The sequence below is a fragment of the Eptesicus fuscus genome, chromosome 16 (assembly GCF_027574615.1).
Source record: "Eptesicus fuscus isolate TK198812 chromosome 16, DD_ASM_mEF_20220401, whole genome shotgun sequence".
Taxonomy (NCBI): domain Eukaryota; kingdom Metazoa; phylum Chordata; class Mammalia; order Chiroptera; family Vespertilionidae; genus Eptesicus; species Eptesicus fuscus.
This window is the reverse complement of record NC_072488.1, coordinates 44,528,523-44,549,908: the sequence shown is the minus strand read 5'-3', so window position 1 is coordinate 44,549,908 and position 21,386 is coordinate 44,528,523. Positions and strand designations below refer to the sequence as shown.

The window sequence follows — 21,386 nt, the reverse complement described above, 5'->3', positions numbered from 1 at the left end:
CTCCTGGGATAGCAGAACAACAGGCCTGACCCTGGGAACTTCTTCAGGGCAGGGGCTCGGACAGAAGCTGCCCCTTGCCCCTACCCGATCCCCGGCTGGAGCAGCCTTCTGGGCACAGCCAGCGAGGAGCTGTCACCACCAGCACCCGGCGTCTTCCCCCTGCGGGTCTGCAATAACCACCCAGTGGCCCTTGGCTGCGTTGGCAGGCTCCACTCCACTCTGGAGGCCCAGCCTCCCGGTCAGGGTCCTCTGCTAGGCCCCAGGCAGGTCAGACTTGGTAAGGAGGGCTCTTCTCCTCGCCCTGCTCCGTCCCAGCCCTCTGTGGGGCACCCCTTCAGACAGCCCACCTGGGACTGGGTCCACATTCTCTAAGGATAACACACGGGCCGAGGAATCTGAGCAAGTGTCAGCCAAAGGTGAGGTAGTAGCAGTGGGCTTGGAAGGGCAAAACATTCACCGAGATTTTCTCCCCAGGACATTGAAACCATCTGTCCCAAAGGAGGGAACTGCCAGGAAGAGAAAAAAATTTCTATTGATATAGACAAGACCTCCCTCCCCCAATAACCACATTTCCCGTACACACAGGAGCTAAATTCTGAGCTAAAAGGTGCATGTTTCCATACCTGCCAGCAATCCCAACCCAGTCACCTGTGAGAAGCAGTTCCTTTTCTCAAGAAATGGCCTTTTTTTTTTTTTTTAATATATTTTTATTGATTTCAGAGAGGAAATGAGGAGAGAGAGAAACATCAATGATGAAAGAGAATCATTGATTGGCTGCCTCCTGCACACCCCCTACTGGGGGGTTGAGCCTGCAACCCAGGCATGTGCCCTTGACCGGAATGGAGCCCTGGACCCTTCAATCTGCAGTCCGATGCTCTGTCCACGGTGCCAAACGGGCTAGGGCAGGAATGGCCGTCTAATCCAGGTGCTTGGGCAGGTCTCTGATGGCCTTTGGATCCCCAAGGCTGTGTGGGAGGAAGTCAGTCACTGACTGACCTCTATATGGGGGCCTGGGGGAGGCTGGGAGGAGGCTGGTTTGTTTGCTTCCTTGTCTGGCTAGCTTGCTTAAAGATGTAGCCCTTTAAGGAAGCTAGGCCTATCGAGCCAAGAATGAAGAAGAACCCCCTCATTGGACTTGTCCCCTCCTCCATCTCATCTGGTCCCATGGGCTAAGGGCTCCATTGGGAGTTTCCTGCCTGGGGGTAGTTCTGAGGCCCAAGCCAGAGCCACTTGGCTTAGAAGCCACAGAATGGATGCAAGTGGGGGTTTCACCCACCCTTACATGGTCCCCACAGGACCAGGTCCCAGCACTAAGACTCAGGTCTCCCCAGTTCCTCCTCAGAACTCCCACAGTGGCTGAGGTCGAGGGTCCTGCCAACCTTCATTTGGAAAGTTCTTTCATTCACCTAGATTCATCTTAGGGTTTCCTTCTCTCCTGCACAGGACTGGCTCTCGGCCCTAACCATTAGGCAGCTGGTGTGCCTAGGGTAGGGTTCCTCCAATTTCTCAGTTCTTTCCAGGGACCCAACTTTCTGCTACAACCTAGCTTGAACATCAAGACCCCGCCCTGGGTTAGCCTGCAGTGAGGCCTCCAGAGCTGGGCCCCACAGACTTAGCGGTGCCCCCTGCTTCCCTGGCTCTACACCCAGTTCTCCCGGCTCTTCCCATTGTTGATGGCTTTTCCTGGCCCTGCCCTTTGAAGATCCCAAATACCAAGGGTGTCATGTTGGCAACTCCCTGTCCTGTCCTGCACGAAGCTTTGGCCATGTGGCATCTCCACTCCAGAGCAGCTGGCTTTATTGACTCCTCTTCAGCTCTGTCCCCAGGAATCATGGGAAGAAGCACAACTCTGCTGGCCTAGAGGGAGGTGGAGGTCCACTTAGGCCTGGCTGCCCTGGGTGCATCAGTCCTGCCTTCCAACTGCACCCTCCAAAGCCCTGCTCCACATGACCCCAGGATCAGAGGTGCTTCCTCCCTGTGTCCTGGACAAAGCACAAAGGGGTGCCCTGCTTGGCCAGAGTCTGCCCTTCCGGGACCTTGTCTGCCCCAGGAAGCCTCTGTCCCTGAATACAGGCTCTGGGCAGTTTCTCCCTGGGTGGGTGCCCACCAGGGTGCCCAGCATCAGCTCTGGGAAAGGTAGTCAGTGCCCGGGCAGTGAGCTGAAGTGGGAGAAAGGCAGCGCTGAAGGGACTGATGTCAGTAGTAGTTACTCACTCATTTGTTCATTTGTGTGACAGCCCTGCACACCACCAGCACCGCAGGCAGCAGAGTGAACAAGACCCCCTCTCCTGCTGAGGGGAAGTTTGCCTCTCACAGGTTAGGCTGTTTCCAGAAAATCCCCCAAGTCCAGCCAAGTGAAGGATGTGTGGGAGTATATATTATATTGTACATGCCCAGGCCCCTGTCAACAGGAACATGGGTTATAGTATGTCCCATTGCACACCTGCCCCCGGGGCTGGTAGACTTGTGTGGCTGAGATATGGCAGGTTTGCAGGCCTTCACCCACACCAGCTCAATGCTATTTTTTGCTTCTCTTCAGGGGGGTGAGCCCTGCTGCTAAGTGGGGAGCTTTTGTTGGTGGGAATGCTCCATTTGTTCACTTTGGCAACCCTATAGCTAGGGCTGATGACGGGGAACGGGTGGAGGGCCCAGCCATCCTTCACTCAACCCTGTCTCACACCTGACAAGATGCAAAGAGGAGGTTCAAAGAGCAAACCAAGGCAGGTCCTGCTCCAGAGGCCCAGGCATGTACAGGGGGCCCTTGGGTGGCGGCCACTTGGTATCCCTACCACCTTCCTGCCATACAGCCTGACCCAGCACCTGGGGGACTCCGAGGACTTGGATTGCGTGTGTGGTCATGCTTTATTTGGGCTGCCTCCTCTGCGCTGGCAGGGAACAAAGGAGATGCTGTAGATGTCCATCCCAGAGGGCGAGGAGCAGGCTGCCCAGAACCATGGCTTTTAACTGCCAGGAGGGACCATCGGACCAAGGCAGCTCAGGTATTCCTAGTCCAATGGAGTTTGAGCCAGCTCCTCAGGAATTGCCTAAAAAAAGGGAAGAAAAGCTGCCTCCTTCCTAAGGTCTGTGGCTCCAAGGTTTGGCTCCATCATTTTTTGGGGTCCTGCCTCTAGTCCTTTGGGCCATAAGTGGGGAGCTGCCCAAGTCCTAGTCCTTTTAAGACGCTAAATGGAATACCTTAACAGTGACTATCGGTGCCAAAGACCCAGTTCCTGCTGGACTTGGGGTGATAACACGAGATATGGTGAGTGGGTGCAGGGCCCTTGAGCTCAGAGGGCTCCAACTGATGGGATCTGTCCCAGCATGTCAACCCTGGTGAGTGTTACTTCTCTCCCCAAGGGGCCTGGCACATCTCTCTAGCCCTGCTGGCCATGCTTGCTCACCCAGCCTTGTCCCAGGCCTGCATTTCTGTATATATTGCTGTGTATTGTGTGTATGTATTTATTCCTGGACAAGTGTGGTGTTCTGCAGCCCTTGCCTGAGAGTAAGGTGTAGGATTGGGTGGAGATCAGAAATCAGAATACCAGGGCCAACTAAGGCAGCCAGCTCCTATTCCCTCCCCAAACCCCTGGGAACCTGGCCAGTCCCAAGACCGCCCTGACAATCAGGCAGGCTTCCCCACCATGAGGCCCAGCCTCACCTGCCACCACTGGCTTGGCCCCAAGGAGGCTTGGCCTTGGCCTTCCAGCCTCAGCTCTGCCCTGGCGGGGGTCTTGCACTCAACTCAGAGGCCTGAGGTGACCCAGGCTTGCCTCCTGGCTGGCATGAGTAGGCTTGGCTCTAGTGGGCACTGCTGGTGGGGACCTCCACAATTGACCCCCAGGCCCTGCCTTCCCTGCACAGCCAGGCTGCAATGGGCCTGAGCCATGAGAGGGTGGCTCCCCCCACCCCAAGCACATCAGGCAGAGGAGTGGAGAGCATTTTTCGATTTCGTTTCTTCAGTGGTGCCTGTACCTCCAGTCCCCAGGAGCCTTCAGTGGCCCCACTTCTCTGCCACACCAGGCGTCACCATCCCAGCACTTTGCTCCATGTCACCCACAGATGCCCTTTGCTGAATGTACCTGAGTGTATGTATTTAAGAGGACTCACACAGGCATCAGAAAATTATGGCTTTGTATCCAATAAAAGATGGTGAAACTGGAGTATCTGCCTCAGGGCAATAAATGGTAGGTGGCCATATTTGTCGCTCTGTGTCACCAAGCCTTTCTGCAGCTGAAGTGCACCGAAGCAGGAAAGAGGTGGGTGACAGATCGGCATCAAGGGGTGAATGAAGCATCAGGAGACCTGTCTCTGGACTGCAGACGTCACTGGAGCAAGGCCATGCAGGCCACTGCCCCTGCCACAGCTCACTCCCTTTCGGTGTCTGTATGTGGACAGCAAGCCTTGGGGTGCCATTTCTGACTCAGCCAGGAGAGACCACCTTTAAGGACAACTCCAGCACAAGTACAGCAGGAGCATCAGGCACTGCCCAGTCTCTCACTGGCCTGGCCACATCCTCAGGAGGCTCTGATCAGCCAGTCAGGCTTCAGCCCGAGGGAGAGACCAAATTGCCCAACATGGGCTGGCTTCAACTTCCCTATTTTACCCAATGGGGTTGCCCCACCAATTTGATTACTCAGGTATGAAATATTAAAAATCAGAAAAATCAACAGGTGTTTATACTTAAACTGTGTGGCTCTAGCATCAAATAAGTAGATGAGCACTTATACCCCTGTTCCTATCTTCATTATACATTTAGAACAGCTGAGACTCAGAAAAATTAGTTTACACAAAGACTATCAAGGTAGGAGGATGCAGGATTCCAAAGTCTGGATCTGCCCATACCCTATTTCACCTTTGAGTCCATCTAACTGGGAATGGTTGGACTCAGGAATTAAAAAAAACAAAACAAAACAAATAAAAATCACGCCTGGTGGGTGTGTCTCTGTGGTTGAATGTCAACCCATGAACCAGGAGGTTAGGGTTTGATTCCCAGTCAGGGCACATGCCTGGGTTGCAGGCTTGATGCCCAGTAGGGAGATATAGAAGGCAGCTAATCAATGAATCTCACTCATCATTGATGATTTTTTCTCGCCTCCCTTCCTCTCTCTGAAATCAATAAAAAATATATATATTTAAAATCATTTCCCAATATTAAGCAGTAAAAGCTTCAGTGGTTCAATAGGACTTCCACAAGGACCAATGACAGCTAGCTGCAGGCCAGACCTCAGGACTAGCACAAGCAAGAGGCTGTTAGATCCTGCTTTCCAGCAGATCTGTGCTGGCCAATTCAAACTTGCCTTGTTCAGGAGAGCTTAATGAGACCAGATGGGTGCTCCTTCAGCCACCCCAACGGACTGCTAAGAAGTCACTACAGTTTAAAAAGAATATGGCCTAAGACATTCCTTCAAGAGCCCCCAACCTCAGGATCTTTACTGAGGGACCAAAAGATGGAACCAAGAGAATATGAGGTAGAGGGGCAGACAAGGTCATGTAACACATTTACTCAAACCTAGAGAAATCCTGGGAGCAGTGCCTGGCGCGGCCAGGGCTAGGTAAGATAAATTTGGAAGAAAAGGAAGCGACTCCACATCTCGCAGCCATTTCCGGGACTGAGAAAGATACCAAAGTGAAACTTCAGGTGGAGCTCCCTGCAGGCAGTGCTGCACACTCAGCCTTAGCAGCGACCAGAGGCTATTGAAGACAGGCCAGAGGGAAGAGAATTTTTCTACCTTTTGGGTGAGTACATTACAAAGCTAAAATCCAGAGCTGAGTGAACACATTTATGAGTAAAACTCCTGTCCCCAAATAATTTGCAAAGTGAATTGGAAGTTTATTTAAATAGCCGCGTTAGAACAGGGTGGCCAATCCCTCCCTACCCCGTTCTCATACCAATTAGCCAAGACAAGACAGGGAGAGTAAGCTCGCCCTGCAGCCAGCCCGCCAGCCAGTTAGGTGACGGGTGGGATGCCTCTCAATGGAGACGGCCACGACCTCGGCCCCGGCCAACAGCTGGGGGTGCATCCACGGTCGAGCGAGGGTTCTTGATGGTTTCATCTACAGACACGATAAGGCACGCAGCCTCCGAGGCTGCAGTCAGGGCATTGATCCGCACCATAGCCGGCTCCCACACGAAGGCCTCAAAGTTGTCAGCAATGTCCTCGTTGTTGATGTCTACCCCGTACCACACGCCCCCCTGAAAGATCGGGAAAAGAGGGGAGGTACATGGAACTGCTATGAAAGTTCTTGCGGCATCCCCTCCCTCCAAAAGTTAGGAACCCTGACTCTCTGAACTTGGTGGCACTTCCCTGAGGAAGAAGCCATCGGCCTATGGCATCACAACAGGAACCTGGGAGTCCGCCTTTTTCCACCCCTGCCCCTGCCAACCACCCATGCAAACCTTGGACGTGCTGAGCACACAAGAGCTCTGGCCATCTCCTAGGTATTTCCCTGTTTTGGGGAGGCCCCACCTCAGGTCACCTGAGGATGCATGACTCTCAAGAAGAACTCTTTCAATCCCTTGTCTCACTGTATCAATCAGTCCCCACTGGATGAGGAACTGAGACACAGAGGTGAAGTGTCAAGTCAGACAGAAGGTCGCTCACTGAGTATTGCTGCTGTCCGAGTGCTGAGCACTTAAAACATTTGCTAAATAACAAACGAAGAAACCAAGTTCTCGGAGAGGTGGCAGAGCCATGGCTGGGCTGGGCGTCAGCAGGGCTCCGAGTGCTTCCCCAGAGCGTGCTTCCGGCAGCGGCCACAGGGCTTCTCTCTGCGCACCACGAGCAGTGATCCCACTCTTGGTAGAAGCACTAAGAAACCTGGGACGTCCAGTCCCGGCACTGCGGCTTTGCCTCTGCCCTCAGAGGAAGCACAGTTGGTTGGTACTGAGTTTAGTTTCAGCACTGCCACCTGGGCTCAACACACAGTTTGAACGACTAAAGCCCACACAGAATCTAGCCCAACCATCCAAATGCCTGGACCCCAAGGAGGGGAAGCACCCACCTGGGCATGCCGAGCCCGCAGCTTGTTGAGGATGTTCGTGGCATCAAAGCCAGCATTGTCACACAGCTGGCGCGGGATGATTTCCAAGGCCTTGGCGTATGCTCCAATCAGCAGCTGCTGCTTTCCAGGAATGGTCCTGGAGTAGTCGCGCAGGTACTTGGAGAGCTCCATTTCAATGGCCCCGCCACCAGCCACCACTGAATCGTTCTGTAGAGACCAGACCCATATTTCAATACAAGTGGTCCCCCTGGTCCAAGCTCCAGCCACAGAAAAGTTGGGCCACTCAGCCAGTAGGTCCCCAGCCCAGAGAGTGGTCCCTCATTATTTCCCCCATCCCAAGCCCCAGGAAGCCTAAACATGGCCCTTGTCTAGCACATCCCACCATCAACCAGATGGTTTCTGACCATCTCCAAGGTTGCCTGTAGCTTGAGGACACTGGTACAATCCCTAGAATGGCTGACTGCCTCAGCCCCACAGTTTGCTCACAAGAACAAGTCTTAGCCTTTAAGGCAGCATGGCCTATTTTGAGAGACTGAGGCTATTTCTCTATGATTTGTGAGGCAAGTCAGGGTCTGAGTTACACCCGGATAAGGGATCACCACACAAATCCAGGGTCTCATTGGCTTGGGAGGGAGAATGGGCTGTGCAGGCAGGAAGCCACCAGCCCAGTACCTTGATGGCCCTCCTAACAATCATGATGGCGTCGTGCAGGGACCGCTCTGTCTCCTCCATAAACTGCTCAGCGCCACCGCGGAGGATGATGGTGCAAGTCTTAGCTTTGGGGCAGCCAGTGAAGAAATTGTACCTACATCCAGGGTCAAATCGTACATACATGTGAGCTCCCGTCTGCTGCCAGCCCCCTGTGTTCTGACCTCACCAAACCCTCCCAACACTCAGCAGCTGCACTTCTGTTTCTCACTAAGGTTCCCCAATCCCACCTTTAAAAGACACCTTCTTAGCAAGGTCTGGGCTATACCAATGGGACATAAAAGATTATGGAGTCAAACTTTAGACCCAATGTAATCTTCCCTCCCCAAACACTCTACATTTGGGCTCTTTGTGCCCCAAAAGGTAAGACCCAAAAAAGAGTAGCACATGCTGTTTACCACACCCAAAGGATGGCAGGAGGCCAGACTCAGGCAAGTCTCGTGGCTCTGCCAAGATGCTCACCTCTCGCCTCCAATCTGAGTTTCTTCAAAGACCTGGCAGTGGCCCAACACATCTGGGTTCAGAGCATTCACACTGGTCTGGATGGAGCCTCCACAGGCCTGAGGAGCACAAGAAGGCAAGATCATCCAGTAGTGAAGGCTCACACCAGACCAACAAACTTCCTGCCGCCTAGTCTCCAAGCCAGGCCGATGCTGGACTCTGCCACGGTGCCCACAGCCCTCTGCACTGGATAACCCACCTCACCTTTGACCTTGATGACCCTCACCCCCTCTGAAAGAACTGAGGGCAAACAGGCCTAGTTAAAAGGAGATGGGGACCCTTTGGCTCACTTGAGAGCCCTCCCCTAACTAGGATGCTTTGGGCCCAGCAGTGAAGTCAGGACCGGTGCTTTCGACTTAAGGCGACTTTGGTGAGACACTGGAGAAGGAAGGAAACCCGGCTGGAAGCATCAATACTTGAGTGTACTCAGCTAATCACAGCATTACTGCTGGGTTCCCTCACAAATCTGATTTCCTGACTTGTTTTGGTTAGATAACTTTTATACCTGAGCACATGCACACTGGCAATGAAGTGCTCCAAGGCAAAAAGAGTTAAGAAGACAGGCCTGGATTGACACACCAACCTAACTGCACTCCTGCCCACCAGAGGTAAATGAAAACCCCTCCAGGCCACGAAGCAGCCAGTGAACACTGATTTACCATCATTGTCCTCTTCAGATCCTCCTCTGGCACTCGGCCAGCACAGAACATGTCCCTGTCGGCAAAGTACTGGGTGGCCACATCCCCAATAGGGAGTTTGGACAAGACGACTTTGGCTCCGGAATGATGGATCTTCTCTAACTTGTCATACAGAATGTTCCACTCAGCATCGACAATTGCCTGATAATCCTGAAGAGACCCAGGAAAGGATGAGGATGCTTTGGAGTAGAGGTTAGCATATAAAGTGGGCTAAAATGCATCTCCCATGATAAAAGTACGCTATTTGGGAATTAATAGGAATAAATGGAATAGCTTCTCCACAGTCCAAGTAAACAAGGACCCTGTAAGGTAACTGAGGGAACCTAAAACTTTCAAACACAAAAGCACAAAGTAACCCCAGGAGTAGAAGCTACTCCAGAGCTGGCACTGCCCAGGTGTGAGAAAGAGGTTAGTGCAGGTTAGTTCTAGCCTCCTCTGAGGCACTCACCCATGGAGTTCCCAAGGATAAGACCCCTTCCCCCAAAGGCCATTCTGTGTTGGAGACACATTCCCAAGAGTACCTGCTTATAGTGGGTTACAGTGCTGCTCCAGAGAGCCTTGGTTATATCAATGATGGGAGCACACCTGACCCTGCAGCGTGAGACCCAGTCTAAAGGGGAGGAGCCCACATCTGCCCAAACCAAAGGAATCAGAATACTAGGCTCACTGCATAGTCAGAGAGCCCCTGCCAGCCCCTTCTCGGGGGCCAGAGGATAATATTTCAACAGGTCTGTCCTTTCCAAATCTCCTCCAGTCCAGTCACTCAGCATTTAGACATCAGTATTTAGGGTGACAGGAGGATAAAGGGATCCACAGGAGCTTGAAAACAGACAACCACAAGAGCCGAGGCTTTGGCCCAGACAGCTGCCCATTTCCACTCCGCTGCCAGTTGGTGGGGCCTACCTTAACGGTGTGGACTCTGACTTCAGCATTATCTTTCTCAGCTTTCAGTTCGAGCTCAACATTTAAAAGGGCAATCTTTGGGTTGTGGTACTTTTTGGGTTGCATTTCAAACCCAGCATAAGAGAAAGTCTTCTTGAACGCAACACCAGCTACCAGCTGGGACTCCTATTAAAAAACAAACAAGCAGTTCAAAAGTTCAGTACTGGAATGAAATGAAATCAACCTGGTGGTATGTTGGACTACGCCATGTCCATTCCTGTGAACCTGAGTTAACCATGGCTCTATTTCACTGTTGTAACAAAACCTTTCCATTACCATAGAAGCTGGGAAAAATACAAAACATTTTGGTTGTCCCTTCAGTATAAGGAAAATAAGAAACTAAGCATGGTAAAGGCCTGTTCAGGCTGTCTCTAAGACTGGCCTTCAAAGCAAGTGCCAAGGGATAGTGCTTAAAGCATTTACCTACATGCCAGGAAAGGAGCCAGACACACACACACACACACACACACACACACACACACACACACACACACATACACACTCTCTCTCTCTCTCTCCCTCTCTCTCTCTCTCTCTCTCATTCATCTGCTATAGCCTAGATGCCAAAAGATCATAAGGGTCAGAAATTTCCTGCACAGTTCCCAGGCCATCACTGTAGCTTCCTGTATCTCAATCCTTCAAAATGAACTTCTACCTCTTTTCAATAACAGAGCTTTCTGTGGGCTAAAGTTACTATCAGGGCATAATAAGAAGCATGTTGCACCTGGGATTGAATCAGCACTATAAGGAGACTTAGATTCATATCTCACATCTCTCTCTTTTTTTTTTTTACTACTAAATGACCAAGTCTGTGCTAACCTACAATCTTGACCTACAATACTGTAGCCTATCAGTGAACAGATTCCCGTGACATTCAAATCCACAGCCTCCTAAAGGGGATGAGACCTGAGCTGAATCAAGATGACAGCAGAAATTAGTCAAACAGGAGGCAAGCAATCGATGACTCTTTCATGTCAATGTTTCTCCCTCTCTCTTTCTATCTCCCCCTCATCCCTTCCTTCCACTCTCTCTAAAAATCAATGGAAAAAATATCATCAGGTGAGGATAAAAAAAAAAAAAGGAAAGCAATATTTACACATGTTTATAGAAGCACAGATTATTCTGGAAGGACACGCACTTAATAGTGGTAGAATCCGGGGCAGGAGTGGTTTAGGGATATTTATTTTTCCCTCAGGTCCTTCAATACAGTTTGAACTATGTATCATCTATTCAAAATGAATGAATAAAAGAAGGAAGAGCATGGCTCTATCACTTGGAGAAGAATGAACTAAAAGTACTGCTCAGATTCATTAATTGAGAGGGTCACAGATAGCCCTACTCCCTCCCCCACATCAACACTGAGATTTGGAAACTCAGTTCAATCTACATTCTGCTGACCAGTAAATATAGGTCCATAGAAGTGACAGAATACATCTACAGTCACAGCCTGTCGTGGCAGTGTGCAGAATACAGCCCAAACCTGCCTATAATGTGTGCTCTCCTCCTATAGGAAACTGTCTGAAGGGTCAATGTGAAAGCAGGAGCCTCCTGGGGAGGCCACAGCAGGCTTACCTCTAGGGCTCCACCTTGCACCTTCTTGATTCCAATCATTTTAAGCTGCAGCATATCATCCAGCATCACTACTGCATCCACCACCATCTTCGCGAAGAAGGCTTTCTGCTGGGAGATCAACTTGGAGCTCAGAGCAGTCACGGCACACTTCTCCAGCAGCTTCCTCTGCTCCCTGGGACGTAAGGGTGGGGCCTGCATCAGGCCTTGAAAGCCTCCCTTGTCTGATTCTACTGCAATGTGGAGGTGGTTGCCACTAAAATCAGCCCTTACCAACTTCTGTATCTTTAGGGCAAATAATCAGTGACAGACGGTGACTGCAGTCAACGGCCACCTGTGTGACAGCTTTTCAACCACAGTCTCCCAGCCTCTTTTGAGCAATGTGGGCTGGGGCACAGCCAGGGTCTAGCAAGAGCCAAACAGCCCCAGGGCCCACATAGGGATCACATGCTCTTCTGCATCCCATTTGGCCATAGAAAGTCACATCCCACCACAAACTTACACTTTATTTTCCTTCTTCACAGTCACGGCAATCTCTTTGATCTTGTTAACTGCCTGCCAAGAACAGAAGCTGAGTGAGCCTCTCATGCTACAAACTGGAGAGGAGGACGCCAACCTCTCTTGCTAGCCTCTAATCTGTTTACTCCTAAATCTTAAGCATTTCTATTCTACAGTTGAAACAACATTTTTATGTCGTTGTAGCTGCCCAGAAAAATGTAAATCTCTGTAGTTTAGAAAACTCCCATAGCCTGAAATATAGACTAGCTATAGTGCTAAAGAATCCTAAGAACACGCCTAGGATTTAGTTCTGGATATGCAGGTAACACACTAAAACACATGAATGAAAACAAGCTATGACACTAGATCAAGCCAAACCTTCTGGCTCATGAAAAACATCTACAAAATTTTTAGCACTTTATATATTAACTAGAGGCCCAGGGCATGATTAAATCATGCACGTGTAGGGTCCCCTACACGCTTTTGCTTTCAATCACGGGGGAGCTGGGTGCCTGTCTGCTGGTGCACCAGGCCTTTCAGAAGCCTCTGGCGCGGCGAAGCCTTCTGAAAGGCCTGGTGCCTGAGCGGACAGGCACCCAGCTCCCACGCTTTCGCTTTCGATCGTGGGGGAGCTGGGTGCCTGTCCGCTGGTGCTGGAGTGGACAGGCACCCGGCTCCCCCGCTTTTGATGGTCCGCGGCCAGACGTGAGCTCGCTGCCCGAGGCCCCTTCTGTGCCGCAGTACCGAGTCCCGCCCCCCCGCGCCTCCTGGCCAATCGTGGGCATAGCGAAGGTACGGTCAATTTGCATATTTGTCTATTATTAGGTAGGGTTAGATGCTATATAATGTAATACATACATATATCTCAAGATGTGCCAAAAAGTACTCAACAAAAACAAAAATAGCTCTGACTTACTGGAGGCTACAACATATCTACATCACACTCTAGCAAATATCTAATCAAATAGCTACTGAATGGTAGGACTGAGGTTCCTAGGGAGAACACAGAAAATTTCCAAGGAACTCTTCCCAGTCTTCTCTACACCCCAGTAAAGGTATTATCCTGAGAGAAATATGAAGGTGCCCAGGCACAAGGCCAAGTTAGCCAGTACTCCCATACCAACTGGGTGGCAGTTCGGAAAGCTCGGATGATGATCTGTGGGTGCAAGCCTTCCTCCACATAGGGTTTCACCTGCTTCAGAAACTCTGCAGCCAGCAGGGTCACTGAGGTGGTGCCATCACCGACCTGGAAGAGGATGACAGGAAATTCACATTTTCTCATGTTCTGGGTTTATAAAGCCCCAACTCCATTTTCAGGCAATCTACTCATTTAACCTGGGCACTGTTTAAATGAGTGTGGAGCTTTACTATGGAAGCACAGGTGTTTGTAATAAACAGAAGGTGATGGTAGTTAGGTGTCCATCCCATCAAATGGTCCTTAGCTACAAAATTAATCCCCCAGCCAGGCCCATTCCCCAAAGAAGACTAATTTGGACAATTAAATTTCCTTGGGATAGGAAATCATTATATGCAAATTACCTGGTAATTTATTTATTATGTAAAGGCACTATAATAAGTAAGACAGTCCCAGTTATGCTTGTAATAACAATGCTTACATGTCACAAATAGCCATGATAGCAACTGGCATGAGATATATATTCTTCAAGGAGTACAAAGTACTACAGGAGTTTACAAGAAAGATATTTCCCAGCCAAATCCCACTAAAACAAACCTCCCAGCACCAGCCAAAGCCCTTTGTATGTTAAACCCCATTTGGAATAAGCAGACTACTAGTCTGCTCATCTTTCCTACAGGACATTTTCTATGATGACATCTCAACCCTATTTTTAATGAGGCAGAATAAGAGCTCACAAGAAAACTGGCTAACCTCTGATTTAGAAGAATTTTATGTGCAACTTATTTGTCTATTGTGTAATGTAAATAATTCTCAAGGGGGAAGAGAGTCACTATGGCAAAGGGTTTAAGCTGCCAAATTCTTGGCCAGAAGATATTATTCATTTGCTGAAGACATTAACAGGTCAAATTCAGACACTTCTCACTTTAATTTTAGAAAAGCCATACTGTTTTATAGGCTACTGGGACCTAATAAACCTTTTCACATAACTTCAGAACAATACAAACCTGTCTTTCAACATTTATTATCAAGACTCCAGTATTAGAAATGGTTTCTGTTAAAATGGTGAATTTTGTTATATTTTATTACCATAAAAAAAAGGGGGGGGGGGGTAGGAACCTTAAGAGTTTCCAGTGCTATCTTATAAGGTTAAATTATTTACCTAGCAACTCCTATTCTCAGCTACAAGCAGTGGAACAGTACAAATTTTAAAAGATTATTAACTCCTAAATATCTTTATAAGAATGTATTACTTTTGAAATTATAATTTTAGATATAAAATAAAAAACATTTAGAGAGAGAAGAGTGAAGGAGCAAGTAGGCACGTGTTTCCACCTCCATTTAAACACATCTGCCTGATTTTCTTACCTCAGCATCTTGGGATTTGGCAATGTCCACTAAAGTCTTTGCTGCAGGATGGACAACGTCAAGGAGTTTCAGAATTGTGGCCCCATCATTAGAAATTGTGGCTTTTCCTTAAAAGGAACACACAAAGTAAAAATTCAAAGACCCTTTCTTAAAGTGTCTTCTAGTTGGACTTGGAGCCCATGCAGCCTTTATTAGGATGGGGCAGAGGGCACCATGGTGGGATAAGCTGATCTTTTTAGAGAGAGTTCTGTGCACAAAGGGCCACCTAAAGTCACTATTCTGCTCAACTTTCCTACATGGCAATTTTCCAAAGACTTTGAGCCCCTACTTTTCTTTGAGCAGCATTTAGCACACCTCAAGTGGATGTAGAAAATATTTTTAAAGTGACAATGAGTAATCATTTAGATATTCTTAACAAAGTTAATACCCTGGTATCGCACATGTCAATGAATACACTAAAACATAAAAGGGAACTTGCTCTTCGTCTTGGCAGCATGATACAATGGGAGGGATCACATGTTTCTAGGTTGTCTCTCTCTACAAGGCAACAGCCTTGTGAGCCCAGCTTCTCCCATGTATCCCCACAGGGCGCAGCATTAAGGACTGCGTATGAAGTGGAGCCCCTTCACAGTGCGCAATCCCTCCGCGATCCGAAGCAGTAAGTTTTCTTCTTCTTTTTTTAAAAAAATATATTTTATTAATTTTTTACAGAGAGGAAGGGAGAGGGATAGAGAGTTAGAAACATCAATGAGAGAGAAACATTAATCAGCTGCCTCCTGCACACCTGCCACTGGGGATGTGCCCGCAACCAAGGTACATGCCCTTGACCAGAATCGAACCTGGGACCCTTCAGTCCGCAGGCCGACGCTCTATCCACCGAGCTAAACCAGCTAGGGCTGAAGCAGTAAGTTTTCTGATGCCAACCTCTGCTCCCCAGAAGCCTTGTCCTGCACACTGCCTTGAGGAGCCCTGCAGACTTACCCCGGCTGTCCACAAGGAGCTTGTCCATGCCACGGGGGCCCAGGGTGGTTCTTATAGCTTCAGCAATCACCTGGCAGGCACTGATGTTACTTACAAGCTGGGGGATGCCTTGGGAGCTATCAGTCCCCTCTTTCAACAGGATAACTGGTGTGGGCTAGAAAAGAAAGAGCAATTGACTGCTTTTAAAAATCACCTATTACAATGCGTCATAAGGAGAGAAGGGGGAGGGAAAATGCTCCCATCTCCTCCAGGACAGAAATGTATCTTTGAAAATCACATTCCCCCACTGTCCACCACATCTACTCCTTAAACAGCCTCTATCTCCAGAGACATGGCCAAGACCACAGCACCCCTGGCAGGTGTGCTAGAAAATGGTTTGAGAAGAACAGATTTTGTTTAAAAGGACAAATCAAATAGAGATGTGTTCTCCAGTGCCCAGCTAAATGAGCATAGCCTTTTCAACTTCTGACCCCATTCTGTTCTGAAGAATTAGGGCATGGCACAGGAGGAAGCAGCAGGCCATGCTCTGAATTCACCCTCCAGCAACACATCCACTTATCTGCATTACAGCTTAATCCTAGAGAGGTAGATGGGGCACTGATGCAAAACCGAGGTGTCAATGGCTTCAGGCATTGTCCTGGAGATGCCCAGGCAGGCAGCTTTACCAATGTTTAGCTGGAGTGTAGCAAAGTAGTCAGGCAGAGAAGCAAACAGCACCTTTGTTCTGTCTCACAAAATGACAACAAATCTAATTCACACAGCGACATTTCCATTTCTCATGCTGGCTCCATAAAGCTTACTGTGATTCATCTCCAGATACCCCAAAGAAGTTTTTCTCTTTCTAATTTGCAATGGCCTCCAAAATAGTCACTATCTCTAGAGGTTTAATTTGCAGACCTGCTTTAGAAACTCTGGAAGACAGGGATACTTATTTAAAGGGCTTCCTTAAATACCTCTGCGCCAATGATCATTAGCACAGACAGTAATTTCTCAGCTTAGCAAACCAGAGTTCCTTGTCCCTGCATCCAAGCTTGACATGTAACGATGAGTTCATGAACCAGGCCCAGTCTTCCCAGTGACTGTGACTAACTGTGTGTTTGTATGAAACAATATATTAAGGGTAAATACTGTTCAAAATCTTTGTTATATGTGTGCTATTAGGCTATGCTTTAACATTTATTTCTTATTATGAAGTGCAATATAAAGTTTGAAAGCTTTTGCCCACGCCCACCCCTAGGGGTACTTCAGGTGCCTGAGGGGGGAGGCACAGGAAAGCACAGGGCTGTCTCACCCTAGCAATAAGGAGTCAGGAATTCACACACCACAAAGTCTGGTGACCCGTGAGGATGACATCATCGCATTAACAGGACAACTGCTTAAAAAGTTCAATTCCTTTGACCAGTGCAGCTGAGTAGTGAATAAGGCTGACGAGGCAGGAGGGAACAGACCACATACTCACTTGTGGACTGTGTTAAGGAGCTTAAATTTTACTCCTAAAAGGGGAGCCCTGGGAAGACTTGCAGCAGAGGACTGGCATAACCTGATTTACATTTTTTTAAAAATCACCAGAAAATAGTTAAAAAGAGGAAAGATATAAAATGTGAGTGCATAAAGGAGCTGGAAAGATGCCCAACAAACTCTAATGAGAAAGAGAATGTTAGTAAAGAGGGTTTTGACACTTTGGGTTGTATATTTGCTGTTCTGTTTCTTTTTTCTAATGAGCTTATCAGACATTACTTTTTTTTAAATAATGCCTATTAGATAAGCCCCTACATCTGGGACCAGGCACAGGCTGGAGGGAAAATTCCTTCCTTTTCTTGGTAGTGTCCCAAGTCTCACCTCAAGAAATGGTTTCTCTATACCCAGCATTCTTTTGGACCCTCGCACCTTCTGTAAGGAAAGAAGTGTCTCCTGAAAGACGCCACCTTTTCCCAGTCCCAGCTAATCATTCCTCATGCAGCCTTAAATCTTCTCTGGTCTATCTCTGCCTCAGATGAAGTCGTAACTTTAAATAAAAAACCAACTTGAGTCTCAACTCCCTTCCTATTCCCTTCAACAGATTCTTCTATGCCCCCAACAGGTGAACTTATCCAACACTTTTGTGGGCCTTTTCTCACCTCCACCTCCAAATTGTACCCCATCTACAAGAGCCATCTGCCACTTCTACCAATACTGCTTTCTTAACACCAGGCCAGGAATTCTTCACGGCCCAATTCTTCCAGGAAGTTTTCTCAACAGCAGCTAATGGGAATCCTCAACAGGAGAGCCCATAACTCTGTCTTTGCTTCTTCTTGTGCGCAGCTTTTATACTGCCATCCTTTCTTCAAGTATGAGCTTCCCCAAGGTAAGAGCTAGAATAATCTCAATCTGTAGAGGGCCTAGGTTTGGCCACATATGGAATGATATTCAGCAGCTTTTGGTGCTGAAAATTCAACCGTTAAATATATATATATACTCAAAAGTGCTTGAAATATGCAATGCAGTAAGATACACTGGCTTCTTATTTTTGGGAAAGAATTGGCAGTTTGATGACATTACATTCGTTGAGAAGTCTTAAGTACAAAGCAAGAAGGGCTGGGAAGTAGCTGACCATATTGTCCCCAATTTCCCTGTTTTGCAGGCCCTAGAGAAATGACAAGTGGGTAGAGATGCTATGGGGAGGGAAAGGTAACAGAGCTAGACTGAGCCAGTCCAGGTCAAGAGGATGGGTCCTCTTCTATCATTTCCCCAGGGGCAGGCACTGCTATGGAAAGGCCTGCTCTGTCCCCAAGTTACTTTTTAAAATAAGATATTTCATCTCAAAAATACATATTATTTCTTTGGAAAGACACAAGTTTTCTTACATCAATTTATTATTTTCTTAGTCCTTACCTGAGGAAATGTTTTATTGATTTTTACTTTTTTAATATATATATATATTTCTTGTTGGTTTCAGAGAGGAAGGGAGAGGGAAAGAGAAACATCAATGATGAGAATCATTGATTGGCTGCCTCCTGCACGCCCCACACTAGGGATTGAGCCCGCAAACCTGGCATGTGCCCTGACTGGGACTGAACTGTGACTTCCTGATATCATAGGCTGACACTCAACTACTGAGCCACACTGGCCAGGCGTACTGATTTTTAGAAAGAGAAACATTGATGGGTTGCCTCCTGTATGTGCCCCTACCAGGGATCCAACCCACAACCTTTTGGTGTACAGGACAACACTCCAATTAATTGAGCCACTTGGCCAGGGCTGTCGTCCCCAAGTTACTTTTTAATCTTACTCATTGTTATTCAAGTAGAGAAACAATTGCAGAATCCAGTCATCTGCCAAGGGTATCATGAAAGGCTTGGTAATTTCAGCTTAATGATCTTCCTGTTCATCCTTCTTAAAAATTATTAAGCATGATGTTCTACAAAATCACAACAGGCTTTTATATATCAAAGCTTATAGTGCTCAACACCAAAGGCAAGGATAATACTTTCTATCCAAGATGTACCCAAATCACAAAGCTGAGGTTTCAGGGGACCCTTTCACCTCCCTTCCAAGCACAGAAGGCTTCTAGAATATCAAGGACTAATTCGATGACAGCAAGGAGGATTTTTGGTGACAGAATTTTCACATTCACATAAGCAGCCAATATAGCGGAGAAACAGAAAAACCCACTGTGGTGGTCTGGAGCCCCTTGGTGAAGGTTTTTAAAAGTAGACAAAACTTGGTTTTGATCCAACTCATGGTTGCCTTGGCAGGAAGATGGGTTACAGGGAGAAGCAAGCAAGCAACCACCTAACAGTAGTCGACAAACTCATTAGTCAACAGAGCCAAATATCAACAGTACAACGATTGAAATTTCTTTTGAGAGCCGAAAACTGACTTCTGCGCATGGGCCACGAAGTTTCAATCGCACTGTACGTGCGCGCCTGCACGTGGTATTTTGTGGAAGAGCCACACTCAAGGGGCCAAAGAGCCGCATGTGGCTCGCGAGCCGCAGTTTGCCGACCACTGACCTAGCAGAATAGCTAACATTTGCTGAGTGCTTACTACATGCTGGACACTTTGTATTAGTTAATTTAACCCCCTCTAACAGACCGAGGGCCAGAAATTTAATAACATGCTCAAAATCAAAGTCACACACCTCGTAAGTGGCAGAGCTGAGTTACAAACCTTGGCCTTCAGCATGGCTGGAGCCCTTACCCTCCACTGCCCTCCTACGCTGCCTCTGCACAGATGAAGATGCCTTCAGGCATAGGTAATGCTGAAGAGGGACTGAAAAGGGGCAGTACTGGAGGTATGAAGGGGAGAGGGGTACAGAATAATACCAGGTTCCTTCTAGCTTGGCTACAAGCTGGATTCATAGGGCATTTGGTAGCAGAATGAACACCTCCTAGGTGTCAGCTTGACATCTAACAGGACAGGGAGACGGTGCAGGATGCAGGGGGAAAAAAACAGAGAACTGACTCCGACGGGTAGGCCAAAATGAGTGAACTGCCAAGTGCATAGAAAGCGGCCTCTCAGTCATGGCTTTGCCTCAAACACCCTAGTGTGAAGTGGGTAATGGAACTATCAGGAACAATTTGTCTAACCCCTATGCTGTACACCTGAAACGAATACAAAATAATATTGAATGTAAACTATAATTGAAAAACAAAAGAAAAACACCCAAAGAAAATCCACACAAATAAACGAAAGAAAAACACCGCCTTAAACGTTGGCTCTATTCAACAGCGATTCAAGAGGTACCTCCGAGGGTTAGGACCGGTGAAAAGTACCTGCAGCTATGAAGGGAAAGGGGTGCCATGTGTGGAGCCCAGGACTTACCAACACCCTTCATCTAAGAAAAGCGACCCCTAGTTAGGTGGCCAACTAGAGAACCCTGGTCTAATGTCAAATCCGGAGGCGCAGACAGGGTCGGAGTTAGAGGCGGGATCTTTCCACCTCTGATGCAGCATCGCCATCTGCCCTGCCCATTCTCCCGGCTGAGAAGTTTGCAGCGCACCAACCAGCGGGGTACATTCACTAGGCACTAAACATGTGTTTAATGCGTGAACGAGTGAATGTATGGGCAGAGGTCTGTGGCCATTTATGCACCAACAGGCCATAGTGGAGACCTTGAGCTAGGAAGCACATTCTAGGAAGCACACTTGTTCACATCCGCATTTCCTGCGGCAGCCGGGGCTTCCAGATCTGGCCACCGACTGCTCATGTATGCTCAATCCCTAATAGTTGAACCCAGGTCACGATTGTGGGGGGCTCCAAAAGCCGGGTCCCCCGACGCGGGTCCGCTGCCCTGAAGCACCCTGGGACTTGTAGTCCCCACCCGGCCCGACCTCAGCCTCCCAAGTCCCACATAATACTCGCCAAGGGCCCTTGCTCCGTGTGTGGGCCCAGCCAGGCCACGGCGGGCCGGGGTCGCCCCTAGACGGGAGGTCGGGGGAGGACAGGATCCGTAGGCAGAGGAGAGCCCTACGGGTCAGGTGCCAGCCAGGCGGCGCCAGCTACCGGCCAGATGGCCGCTGAGGACCGCGGATGGCGAGGGATACGGGAGACACTACTCACCATCATTTTGGAAGCTTCTTCTGTGGCCCGCTAGTCCTCTTCTGAGCTCGGTGTCGGGGCCGCCCAGCAATCCCACAATGCTCTGCGCCAGATAAGTCCCCAGAAGGTTCGACCAGCGTTAAACCGGTAGTGGAAGGGACGGGTCACTTCCGTTACTCTATGGTTCGCTACCAGCGAGTCGGTGTGGCTAGAAGGGCTAGAGGTGGAGCCTCGGAGGGCGCTCTGGCGAGAAACTGGTTATGGAAGATTCACCACATTTTGGTCGTGCCTTTTTTTTTTTTTTTCCTGAGCATGAAGGATCCTTGCTTGGCCCGCGACACCTCCTATCCTTAATTCCATCTTATCTCCTCGCCCTGGACGCCAAGGAATGAAATAAGGAATGAAATAAATGCAAACTTATTTGAACGCTGACTGTGGAGCAAGCTTATGCTAAGTAAGCTCTT

At 48.6% G+C, this 21,386-nt stretch overlaps 1 protein-coding gene across 1 annotated transcript; it reads right to left on the bottom strand.

Moving 5' to 3' along the window:
- Positions 1-5,806: 5,806 nt before the first annotated feature.
- Positions 5,807-21,070, bottom strand: CCT7 (chaperonin containing TCP1 subunit 7). Its single transcript, XM_008147447.3, has 12 exons — positions 20,944-21,070; positions 15,403-15,556; positions 14,422-14,528; positions 13,039-13,164; positions 11,923-11,975; positions 11,424-11,595; positions 9,813-9,977; positions 8,871-9,059; positions 8,173-8,270; positions 7,675-7,807; positions 7,003-7,209; positions 5,807-6,193 (listed from the first exon to the last, which is right to left on the bottom strand). The coding sequence occupies exons 1-12, from the start codon at positions 20,947-20,949 to the stop codon at positions 5,972-5,974; spliced, it is 1,632 nt and encodes a 543-aa protein (XP_008145669.2). The 5' UTR covers positions 20,950-21,070; the 3' UTR covers positions 5,807-5,971.
- Between the last annotated feature and the right edge of the window lie 316 nt (positions 21,071-21,386).